Raw genomic sequence first — 13,307 nt, 5'->3', positions numbered from 1 at the left:
GATAGTTGAAGAGCCCCCCCACTGATTTTAAAGCATTTATGGATGTAGCACCCTACAGGTAGGTGCTAGGTAAAGTATAGTGGGTCTTGTCTGCTGAACAGCAGGGCCATGATTCCTTTTGTCAGTCAGGGTGTCATGGCTTCCAGGTGTGTCTGCTGAGAGGGGAGTCTCCCCACTGGCTCTATGAGAGGCTTCTCATTGGGCAATGAAGGAAACCCAATCAGGGATATATTCAGGCTTGTAACTACCCCAGAAGGCAGATTCTGTCGCAGAGGATTCTGGGAGTGGGTTTAAGTCTGAAGGGGTTGCATGACGCAGTGTCTTTGGCCAGAAGCAGAGTCCCAGGAGGGAGAGTACGGCTTTCTCTCCTCCTGTCAGAGGAAGCGGGAGACCCGGGTGGCGGCCTGGGAATCCAGAGAGTGTAAAGCCGAGCTGCAGAGGGGATCCAGTGTGCCGAGAACCTGCGGAGAGAGAGAGGGGTCCAGTTACAGGAAAGCCTACAAAGGTTGTGAGTACTGTGGACTGCCCCTGGGGATCTGCCTAGTGTCAGAGGGGACCACTCCGGAGAAGGTTCTAGGGATCCAGAAGTCAGCTAGTGTAAAGGGGGTACCTAGTCAGAGGACCCTAAAGTGTTAAAGGGGCGCCTGCAGTTTGGGCACTGAAGAGTCAGTGTACAGTGCGAAGTGTATAAAGTTAAGAGTTGCAGCAGCACAAGTATCTACACAGAGCTACCTCAGCTAGTGCAGGGCTTGAGGGAGCTGTTCAGTGACTTTTGAGCTAAAGCAGTGTCAGGAGTCAAGTGTTCTACAGTCCTGGATCTTCTGAATTAAAGTCGAGGATTCCAGCACAGTTTCAGTACTACAGTGTCTTTGAGCGACAGGAAGCGCTGGTTGGCATTCAGCCGGCATCAAGGCAGCGCTAACAGGCATCTTTCTTCAAGTGTAGCTAGTTGAGCCAGAGGAGTATCTCACTCATTCCCTTCTCCCATCCCCTAAATACAATAAAACAACCAAACCAAAGATGCCGGAATGGTCATTGTCTCAGTTCTCACACCTGGGGTCTCAACTCAAACGTGTTGGAGGTGTCACCGTTAACAATGGCAGACCCACATCAGGCATAAGACCTGGAAATACTGCTACATGGATTAAAAGAGTTACAGTGAATTCATTATATTTGTGAAAACCAATCAACAAGGCCGCAATCATTATTAATCCGGTTAGGGATGTCTAGTGTTCTTTGTAGGTTTGGAGTTTATGCCACCTACTGTCCCATGTTACATCACTTCTGCTTTCAACACAAAACATGTTGACACTTTCACACCTGCAAATCATATAATCTTTTCATATTTTTAAAAATCCTAAATAAATCAGCACACGTTTATATCCCTCTCCTGTTGACTAAAACTTATATTCAATATATAAAAAAGAGCTAATATACCACAAAAATCAGAGATCTCAATACATATTCATATAAAATATAAGGTTACGGAAAAAGTGCAAAGTACACTGTGCAAAATAGAAGTGCAAATTTGTTTAACAAAAAAATCTTAACCGCTTCCATACAGAGCAGTTAGACCCCCTTCCTGCCCAGACCAATTTTCAGCTTTCAGCACTCTCACACTTTGAATGACAATTGCTCAGTCATGCTACACTGTAACCAAACAAAATTTTTATCATTTTTTTCACACAAATAGAGCTTTCTTTTGGTGGTATTTGATCACAACTGGGGTTTTTTTTTTTCATGATATAAGCAAAAAAAGAGCAAAAATTTTGCAAAAAAAAAAAACACTTTTTTTTAGTTTCTATTATAAAATTTTGCAAAAAATTAATTTTTCTTCATACATTTGGGCCAAAATTTATACTGCTACATATCTCTGGTAAAATTAACCCAAATTAGTGTATATTATTTAGTCTGTGTGAAAGTTAGAGTCTAGAAGCTATGGTACCAATTACTGAAAATTGATCACACCAGATGTACTGATGGCCTCTCCTTTCTTGAGGCCCTGAAATGTCAGGACAGTACAAATACCCCCCAAATGACCCCTTTTTGTAAAGTAGACAGTCCAAGGTATTTAGTAAGAGGCATGGTGAGTTTTTTGAAGTTATAATTTTTTCCCACAATTCTTGGGAAAATGAAGAAAACATTTTTTTTTTTTCCCAAAACGTTGTCAATTTATAAGCTATTTCTAACACATAGCATGTACACAGCAAAAATGACACCCCAAAATTCATTCTGCTACTCCTTCTGAGTATGGTGATACCACATGTGTGAGACTTTTACACAGCCTGGCCACAAAAAGAGACTCCACGTCAAAGTAGCGCCATAAGGCGTTTTAGGAGCATAAATACACATAAAACTTTCTTACTACCTATCACACTTTTCAAGGCCCTAGAGCACCAATACAATGGAAAAGTCCACAAAATGACCCCATTTTGGAAAGCAAACACTCCAACGTATATTCTATGAGGCATTATGGGTCCTTTGAACATGTCATTTTTTTCCACAAGTTTTTGGAAAATGTGGGAAAAAAATAAAAACTTTTTTTTTTTTACACAAAGTTGTAAATTTATAGAATATTCCTAACACATAGCATGTACATAGCAAAAATGACACCCCAAAATACATTCTGCCACTCCTCCTGAGTATGGCAATACCACATGTGTGAGACTTTTTCACAGCCTAGCCATATAGAGGGGCCTAACATCCAAGGAGCATCATCATGCATCCTAGCCACTTGCCTAGGCCTATTTTTGACATTTGGTGTTTACAAGCTAAAATCAGTTGTTTTTGCTAGAAAACTACTTAGAACCCCAAAACATTATATATTTTTTTTTAGCAGAGACCCTAGAGAATAAATGGGAGATTATTGCAATATTTTTTATCACACCGTATTTGCGCAGCGGTCTTCCAAACGCAATTTTTTGGGAAAAAAATCACTTTTTTTAATTAAAAAATAAGAAACCAGTAAAGTTAGCCCAATTGTTTTCCATAATGTGAAAGATAATGTTACGCCGAGTAAATAGATACCCAACATGTCATGCTTCAAAATTGCGCACGCTCACAGAATGGTGACAAACTTTGGTACTTAAAAATCCCCATAGGCGACATTTTAAAAATTTCTACAGGTTGCTATCTTAGAGTTACAGAGGAGTTCTAGGGCTCAAATTATTGCTCTTGCTCTAACGATCGCGACGATACCTCACATGTGTAGTTTGAACACTGTTTACATATGTGGGCGGGGTTTCCGTATGCGTTCGCTTCTGCGCGCGAGCTCGCGGGGACAGGGCGCTTTAATTTTTTTTTTTTTTTTTACTATTTATTTTATTTATTATTTTTTATTTTTACACTGTTTTTTTAAAAAAAAAAAATTGATCATTTTTATTTCTATTACAAGAAATGTAAACATTACTTGTAATAGAAAAAGGCACGACAGGACCTCTTTTTTTGTGAGATCTGGGGTCAAAAAGTCCTCAGATCTCACAAGTACACTAAAAGATAGAAAAAAAAAAAAAAAAAAAAAAAAAAAAAATTTAATAAAATGAAAAAAAAAAAAAAAGGGACCTTTAAACTGGTTGCTAGGCAACGACGTTTGCCGTAGCTCCGGTCCTCCAAGACCATAGAGTCGAGTGAGGGCAAGCTTGCCCTCACTCGACATCCTGTCTGTGAGGATCTGGGACCGGATCGTTTTCCCCGCTTCCGGCGGGTCCGGTAAGCGGGGAAAAGGACCAGAATGCAGCGGGAGGGGGGCACCTCTTCCGCCACCCCGGAAGGGTGATCCCGCGGCGAATCCGCCGCTGGGACAACCCTTATCGGAAAGCCAACCGTCCACCGTTTAAAAAAATACCAGGGTTATGGCAGCTATCTGCTGCCATAACACCGGTATTTAGGTTTAAACGAACAACGTATATAAACCTTTTTGGACTTGGACATGGTGGCTGTATGAAGGGTGACAGGTACTCGGGTAATTTGCTGGGCAGGTGACAGGTACTCTGGTACTGATGAGCAAGTGGCAGGTACTCGAGTACTCCGATAGGCAGGTGACAGGTACTCGGGTACTCTTATGGGCAGGTGACAGGCAGGTGATAGGTACTGATGAGTAGTACTGATACTGATAGGTGATACTGAACTGATGATGGGTACGGATGATCAGTACTGATACTAATAGGTGATAGGTACTGATGGGTACTGATGAGTACTGATGAGTAGTGATGGTTAATGATGAGCAGGTGGCAAGTACTCGGGTACTTCAGGTGTCAGGTACTCTGATGAGCAGGTGGAAGGTACTCGGGTACTCTGTTGGGTAGGTGACAGGTACTCGGGTACTCTGATGGGTAGGTGACAGGTACTCGGGTACTCCGATGACGGGTACTCGGATACTCTGGTGACGGGTACTCAAAGTACCAGAGTACCTGTCATCAGAGTACCCGAGTACCTGTCATCAGAGTACCCGAGTACCTGTCATCAGAGCACCCGAGTACCCGTCATCAGAGTACCCGAGTACCCGTCATCAGAGTACCCGAGTACCTGTCATCAGAGCACCCGAGTACCCGTCATCAGAGTACCCGAGTACCCGTCATCAGAGTACCTGAGTACCCGTCATCAGAGTACCCGAGTACCCGTCATCAGAGTACCCGAGTACCCGTCATCAGAGTACCCGAGTACCCGTCATCAGCGTACCCGAGTACCCGTCATCAGCGTACCCGAGTACCTGTCATCAGCGTACCCGAGTACCTGTCATCAGCGTACCCGAGTACCCGTCATCAGAGTACCCGAGTACCTGTCACCAGCCCATCAGAGTACCTGTCACCAGCCCATCAGAGTACCTGTCATCAGAGTACCCGAGTACCTGTCATCAGAGTACCCGAGTACCCGTCATCAGAGTACCCGAGTACCTGTCATCAGAGTACCCGAGTACCTGTCATCAGAGTACCCGAGTACCTGTCATCAGAGTACCCGTCATCAGAGTACCCGTCATCAGAGTACCCGAGTACCTGTCATCAGCCCATCAGAGTACCCGAGTACCTGTCATCAGAGTACCTGATGGGCTGGTGACAGGTACTCTGGTACTTTGATGGGCTAGTGACAGGTGCTCTTTATTGGGGGGGGGGCAATTAGTGTGTTTGGGGTGCACTGTATTTGGTAACTAGCTGTTACCACAATCTCTTCCTCACACAGGATCAGTGTGTGAGGAGGAGAACACGGTGACGGCTAGTTACCGTGTTCTCTGATGACATTTGTGACCGGCTGTGATTGGACACAGCCGGTCACGTGGTAAAGAGCCAATTTCATTGGCTCTTTACCTAGATCGGGGATGGGCTCTGTCCGAGGGACGAGCCTCGTCCCCGATCGCCGCGCTGCGCGCCCCCGGGGGCGCGCATTAAGGAAGGAACGAGCGGCTCGCGCTGGAGCCGCTCATGTGATCGGCTGTGATTGACACAGCCGATCACGTGGTAAACAGCCAATTTCATTGGCTGTTTACCTTGATCGGGGTTGGGCTCAGTCCGAGCCTCACCCCCGATCGCCACGCTGCGCGCCGTAGCGGGGAGATCCGGGCGCCGTCATATGACGTCCGCCCAGATCGAGAAAGGATTTGTGCCGACGTCATTTTACATGACGCGGTACGGAAGGGGTTAAATACCACATAAGTAATTGTGGCCAGGACGCCGACCAACACAGCTTTGCATCGCACTCCATTCTCAGAGCTAGAGCCGGAGTGAAAGAGAGATATGTACACATTACCCCAGTGTCAGGTTGACACATAAGAAGACGAGTGCATTTTAACATGTTTTAAAAAAATTTAATTTTACGGAACTACGCTATGGAATCCTTCCTTCTCTCTTTACCGGACATATCCCTGAGATTGTAAACATCTATGGACAGAGTGGGAAGATCCACCTGTGGATTTTAGACCAACCTGCTGGAAAAGTCTTACACTATTTGACGCCCGATTGCTGGTTTATAATTTTACCAGCTTCCCATCTGGTGAGTTGGTTTGGGATACAGTGAATGGAGCACATTGGGTGTCTTACACGAGTTGACACAGAAGATATAGCATTGAGTGAATTATATATTTACTTTGGCACTTGAATCACTGATTGATCTTTTTTCACAAGACCTACAGTGAATAAATATTGGTCCATAAATATTGGGACATCGACACAATTCTAATCTTTTTGTCTCTATAATGGATTTGAAATGAAACAAACAAGATGTGCTTTAACTGCAGACTTTCAGCTTTAATTTGAGGTTATTTACATCCAAATCAGGTGAAAGGTGTAGGAATTACAGTTTGTATATGTTCCTCCCACTTTTTAAGGGACCAAAAGTAATGGGACAATTGGCTGCTCAGTTGTTCCATGGCCAGGTGTGTGCCATTCCCTCATTATCCCATTTACAAGGAGCAGATAAAATATCCAGAGTTCATTTCAAGTGTGCTATTTGGATTTGGAATCTGTTGCTGTCAACTCTCAATATGAGATCCAAACAGCTATCACTATCAGTGAAGCAAGCCATCATTAGGCTGAAAAAACAAAACAAACCCATCAGAGAGATAGCAAAAACATTAGGTGTGGCCAAATCAACTCTTTGGAACATCCTTAAAAAGAAAGAACGCACCGGTGAGCTCAGCAACACCAAAAGACCCAGAAGACCATGGAAAACCACTGTGGTGGATGACCGAAGAATTCTTTCCCTGGTGAAGAAAACACCCTTCACAACAGTTGGCCAGATCAAGAACACTCTCCAGGAGGTAGATGTATGTGTGTCAAAGTCAACAATCAAGAGAAGACTTCACCAGAGTGAATACAGAGGGTTCACCACAAGATGTAAACCATTGGTGAGCCTCAAAAACAAGAAGGCCAGATTAGAGTTTGCCAAACAACATCTAAAAAAGCCTTCACAGTTCTGGAACAACATCCTATGGCCAGATGAGACCAAGATCAACTTGTACCAGAGTGATGGGAAGAGAAGAGTATGGAGAAGGAAAGCAACTGCTCATGATCCAAAGCATACCACCTCATCAATGCAGCATGGTGGTGGTAGTGTCATGGCGTGGGCATGTATGGCTGCCAATGGAACTGGTTCTCTTGTATTTATTGATGATGTGACTGCTGACAAAAGCATCAGGATAAATTCTGAAGTGTTTTGGGCAATATTATCTGCTCATATTCAGCCAAATGCTTCAGAACTCATTGGACAGCGCTTCACAGTGCAGATGGACAATGACCCGAAGCATACTGTGAAAGAAACCAAAGAGTTTTTTCTGTCTGCAGTTAAAGCACATCTTGTTTGTTTTATTTCAAATCCATTGTGGTGGTGTATAGAGCCAAAAAGATTAGAATTGTGTCAATGTCCCAATATTTATGGACCTGACTGTATACATATATAAAATATATGTGATTTTATTCACATATGAGTTTATTTTATATATTTTTATTGTATTTGTGTCCCACATTTTTTATTTATTTTTTTTAAAAAAAAGATATGAATTACTTATGTGGTATTTAAGATTTTTTTGTTAACATCTTTACAACCGCCTGCCTCAGATGTACTGCTGCAGGCAGCCGGTCCTGCGCAAACCGCCGTAACTGTACGGCGGTCGCGAGCAGAAGGCTAGGGGGCGAGTGCGCGCACTCCTGCCCCTGCCCGTCAGTGGGGAAGCCGATACAGCGGGCAGGTGGCTTCCGATTGCCGTCTGACACCCGCAATCATTCCTCGCTGAGAGAAAAGAACGGTCAGCTGTTGTAAACACAGTTGACCGATCTTCTCCCTGAAATGATCATAGAGCCCCTGTGATCCTTCTATATAGGATCACATGTCTATGGTCATTCCACAAGCCACGCCCCCCCTTAGTTGGAATCACTCCCCTAGGCTCACGAGTAACCCCTTGATCACCCACAATGTCAACCCCTTCCCTGCCAGTGTCATTATTACAGCAACAGTGCATATTTTTAACACTGATTACTGTAGTAATGTCACTGGTCCCCTAAAAGTGTAAAAAATGTCAGTCAGGGGTCCGATCTGTCCGCCGCAATGTCCCACAAAAAAAAAAAAAACACAATAAAAAGGACATACATATTTCCCGTAGTTAGTAGACGCAATAACTTTTGCGCAAACCAATAAAAATACGCTTATTGCGATTTTTTTTTTTACCAAAAATATGTAGCAGAAAACAAATTGGCCTAAAATGTTAAAAGAAATTGGATATTTTAATTTTTTTGGGGGGGAATGTTATATAGCAGAATGTGAAAAATATTTTTTTTTTTTTTCAGAATTGTCGCACAGGTGATCAAATACCACCAAAAGAAAGCTCTATTCGTGGGGAAAAAAAGGACGTAAATTTTGTTTGGGTACAGTGTCGCATGACCGCGCAATTGTCAGTTAAAGTCACGCAGTGCCAAGTTGAAAAAAGTGGCCTGGTCATTAAGGGAGCAAATCATTCTGGTCTTAAAGTGGTTAAACAAATTTGCAGTGCGTACTTTGCACTTTTTTGTATAAATTTTTCCATAACCTTAGGATATGTCTATGAATATGTATTGAGATCTCTGATTTTTGTGGTACATTAGCTTTTTTTTTTTTATATATTGAATATAAGTTTTAGTCAACAGGAGAGGGATATAAAACGTGTGCTGATTATTTAGGATTTTTAATTTGATGTGGTGAATCTGCAGCAGTTTGTTTGGATTACTCTGTCCCTATTTTACTATTTAACCGTTGACTGTCTGGGTGCTTGGTTATTATTAGGTTTCTTTTCATATTTTTGTTCAACCCCTGTACTTCCATTGCTCATAAATATAACAAAAACTCACCTTCTTTGCCCCAGATACGGATAACTTTATCCCCACCACAGGAAGCCAAGAGAGTTCCAGATGGATTCCATGCTAGGAACCAGCAGCGGGAGTCAGGGTGGGCTGTAACTCGAGCCAGCAGGGTCAGTGTGTCCTTCATCCTAAATCACACCTGTGAATAGTAAGGTGGAGCTGTACAACACGGGACTCATTTTTTGACCCTTTATTAACATTTCATTTAAAAAATGATATACAGTACTGTGCAAAAGTTTTAGGCAGGAATGAAAGAATGCTGTAAATTAGGAATGCTTTCAGAAATCAAAGTGTTTTTTTTTTTTTTTTTTAAATTAACAAAAGTGGAAAGTAAATGAACAGAAGAGAAATCCAAATCAAATCAATATTTGGTGTGACCTTCAAACCAACATTAACCACTTAAGGACCAGGCCTATTTCCGACATGTTTACAAGTTAAAATAAGTATTTTTTGAGATTATATATATATATATTTAGCAAAGACTCTGGAGAATAAGATGACGGTTTAAGAAATATTTTTTGTCACGCGGTATTTGCGCATCGGTCTTTCAAACGCAATTTGTTTGGAAAAGACTCTTTACTGAATTAAAAAAAAAAAAAAAAAACCCACAACAGTAAAGTTAGCCTACATTTTTTGTACATTGTGAAAGATGTCACGCTGAGTAAATAGATACCTAACATGTTACGGTTTAAAATTGCGCACACTCATGGAATGGCGACAATCTACGTTACTTAAAAATCTCCATAGGTGACGCTTTAAAACATTTTTAACGGTTACCAGCTTAGAGTTACAGAAGAGGTCTTTTGCTAGAATTATTGCTCTCACTCTGACGATCGCGGCGATACTTCACGTGTGATTTGAACACCGTTTACATTTGTGAGCACGACTTATGTATGCATTTTCTTTGGTGCGCAAGCTCGCGGGGACGGGGGAGCTTTAAAAAAATATTTTCCCATTTAAAATTTTTTATTTTTTAACGGTTTAAAAAAAAAAAAAAAAATCTGATCACTTTCATTGCTGTCACAAGGAATGTAAACATCCCTTGTGACAGTAATAGGCAGTGACAGGTAATCTCTATGGAGAGATCTGGGGTCTTAAAGACCTCAAACTCCTCCACTGCACTTCAAAGTATTGAAAACGCAGAAATCTGCATTTTTCAACACGGACAGGTTTTTAAATATGCGCTGTTGGTAGACGAGTAAACCGGAAGTGACGTAGCGACGCTGCTTCTGGGTTACGCGATCTGAGACCCGATCTAAGCCAAATACGGCTTCATTTGGGACTCTAACCAGCCAGGTAGACGTGTTGGCTGGTTGCTCGGGTCTCCCGGTGGGACAGGAGACCCGGGCAGAGCGGGAGGGGGCACGTTCCCTGGGATAACAGCCGAGTGGCCGCTGAGCCGCATTGGTTGTTATCACCATAAAGCCAGCTGTCGGCTTTAAAAATAAAAAATAAAAAAAATGGCAGCTGCAGGCATCACCCCAGTACAACCACTTCTTCATGCCGACATCAGTTTGGGGGAAGCGGATAATTCTTCTAGGTACACTTGCATACAGATTTTTAAAGGAACTCGGTAGGTAGGTTGTTCCAAACATCATGGATAACTACAGATCTTCGGTTGATGTAGGCTGCCTCAAACCCTTCGTCTCTTCATGTGATCCAAGACAGACTTGATATTGAGAACCGGGCTTTGTGGGGGCCAAACCATCACTTCCAGGACTCCTTGTTCTTCTATACACCAAGATGGCTCTTAATGACATAGGCTGTATGTTTGGGGTTGATGTCCTGCTGCAGAATAAATTTGGGGCCAATCACACGCCTCCATGATGGTATGATACGATGGATAAATATCGACCTGTATTTCTAAGCACTGTGGATACCAATGATCCTGGCCAAATCTCCAACTCCATTTGCAGACCCAAACTTGCAAGGAACCTCCACCATGCTTCATTGTTGCCCACCACTTTCCAGTGCTTTGGTGAACAAACTGCCTCCTGCTACAGCCAAATATTTTACATGTTCAGTCATCAGTCTAGAGCATTTGCTGCCATTTTTCTGCACCCCAGTTCTTAGGTTTTCATGCATAGCTGAGTTGCTTATCCTTATTTCCACGTCCTATGCATAAAAACATAGGAAATATGGATTTTTTCCTACAGCTCACCTGTAAAATCCATTTCTTAGAGTACACAGGATACAGAGCCATATTCATTACCATATGGGTTATATTCCACCTATAGGTGAATGGACACTGGCAACCAATCAGTCAGGAAGTCCCCCTATATAACCCCTCCTACACAGAAGTACCTCAGTTTTATAGCAAGAAATAAACATCCCATTAAGCCTCGGTTCACACTAGGGCGACCTGTGAGGCGACCTGGTCGCCTCACAGGTCGCCTCCCATAGGGAAGCTGCGGACCCGTTCTAATAGGAGCGACACAAGTCGCTCCGACCTAGAAAAAGGGTCCGGAGCTTCTTTGGGGCGACCAGGAGGCGACCGCCATAGACTTCAATGTTATGAAGTCCGTGGCGGCCGCTCCGAGGTCGCGGCGCGCTGCTCGCACCGCGATCTCGGAGGTCGCCCCGGGAAGTAGCGTCGCGGTAGTGTGAACCGGCGCTTAAGAGAGGAGGGATCTCTGTGTCCCGTGATGTACTCCAAGATATGGATTTTACAGGTAAGCTGTAGGAAAAATCCACATCTCTATCGTACATCACGGGACACAGAGCCACATTCATTACCATACAGGGCGTCCAATAACAATGCACTTGGGGGGGAACGCCATAAATACCGCCATCAGACCACAAAATATATACATAGCTGCCTGCAAAACACTGTGGCCAAATGCAGACTCCTCCTGGATCCCAACAGAATCTAGTGAATGTATGCACTGACGACCAAGTATGGCTTTACAAATCTGAGCCATAGAAGCTTGATGGCGAACTGGCCAAGAGGGCGAGGCACCTACTCTTCTGGTAGAGTGTGCATTTACCGGAAAAGGTGGAACCTTCCCTTTCAAGCCATACACCTGGATAATAACCTGGCAAATCCATTGAGAAATTGTAGACTCATGCCTCGTACACACGCATCGATTATTGGCTGGGAATTTTTGTCCAACGTCCGATCGGCCGATTTTCGGCTTGTTAGTATGATGCTTCCGACAACCGACTCCGACTTTTCGGCCGAAAAAAATCTGGTGTGTAGACTATAAAATTTTTGTTGGCCGTCAACACAACGCCCGATTTTCCGTCAGTCAGTACAGATTTCGGCAGACAAAAATCTGATGAGCAAGACTGGGCATGCTCAGAGAAGAAAAAACACACGGAAAGTAAACCAGAACATGACATCACTTCTGAAGTAGATTTTTGTTGGCCGAGAAAATTCGTGTGCAGTCTAGGCACATTCCAACCAACAAAATACCACTCTGGACAAAAGTCGGATGATCGGTCGGCCGATAATCGTTGCGTGTGTGTACGAGGCATTAGATGCTGCCTGCCCTTTCCTGGGCCCTTCCAGGGACACAAACAAAAGGTCGGAGCCAACCTTTTCAAGTCAATCTCAAGTGCCCGTACTACATTAAGAGAATGTAATAACTTTTCCTCTTCTGTTTGAGGATCTGAAAAAAAGGAAGGCGGTATAATGTCCTGATTCAAATGAAAAGCGGACACCACCTTGAGCAAAAAACCTGAGTGTGGACGTAGAGTCTCCCTATCTTGATGTAAAATCAAGAAAGAGTTGCTAGTTCTGATACTCTTCTGGCTGAAGTTAGCGCAATCAAAAAGACAGATAACAAAAAAAGAGGGGCGCACCTCTAGTGCATTACCACTAAAAACATTTATTAACCGCTTGCCGACTGCGCACAGTATATTTACTGCGGCAGTCGGCCCCGGCCAGGCAGAGTGACGTAGGTCTACGTCGCTCGCCTGTCACTCCTTCCAGAGCCAATAGCGGGCGGGCGCGCGCCCGCCTCGTTCACGGAGGAGTGCGGGAGTGTGACTGGCGGACCCGATGTCCGCCGGTCACACTACGATCGCCGGTACAGCGGGAGAAAGACAGAGCGGCTTATGTAAACAAGCCGCCTGTCAGTTCTCCCTGTGTAAAAGTAAAGATCAGACAGTTCTACTATGTAGAACTGTTGATCTTTGTTTTTACACTAGTAGACCTGTCCCTGCACAGTTAGAATCACGCCCCTAGGACACACTTAACCCCTCCCTGTCCAATACTGTTAACCCCTTCCCTGCCAGTGTCATTTTTGCAGTAACAGTGCATATATATAGCACTGATTACTGCAGTAATGTCACTGGTACCCCCAAAAGTGTCAAAAATGTCAGTCAAGGGTCCGATCTGTCCGCCGCAATGTCGCAGTACCGCAAAAAAAAAAAATCGCAGATCGCCGCCATTACTCGTTAAAAAAAAAAAAACACCAAAAATGACAAAAATCTTTCCCTTTGTTAGTAAACGCGATAACTTTTGCGCAAACCAATCAAAATACG

General features: G+C 43.6%; 1 protein-coding gene across 1 annotated transcript in view; it reads right to left on the bottom strand.

Moving 5' to 3' along the window:
* The window catches only part of CIAO1 (cytosolic iron-sulfur assembly component 1), a 39,378-nt gene extending 30,416 nt beyond the window's left edge, over positions 1-8,962 (bottom strand). The window contains exon 1 of the mRNA XM_082256922.1: positions 8,808-8,962. Coding sequence (XP_082113048.1) covers positions 8,808-8,946 — 139 coding nt within the window. The 5' untranslated portion in view covers positions 8,947-8,962. The remainder of the gene's footprint in view (positions 1-8,807) is intronic.
* Positions 8,963-13,307: the final 4,345 nt, after the last annotated feature.

Source organism: Pelophylax lessonae (assembly GCF_965119305.1).
Source record: "Pelophylax lessonae genome assembly, chromosome: 4".
In the NCBI taxonomy this organism is placed as follows: Eukaryota; Metazoa; Chordata; class Amphibia; order Anura; family Ranidae; genus Pelophylax; species Pelophylax lessonae.
This window is presented reverse-complemented; position numbering and strand designations above follow the sequence as displayed.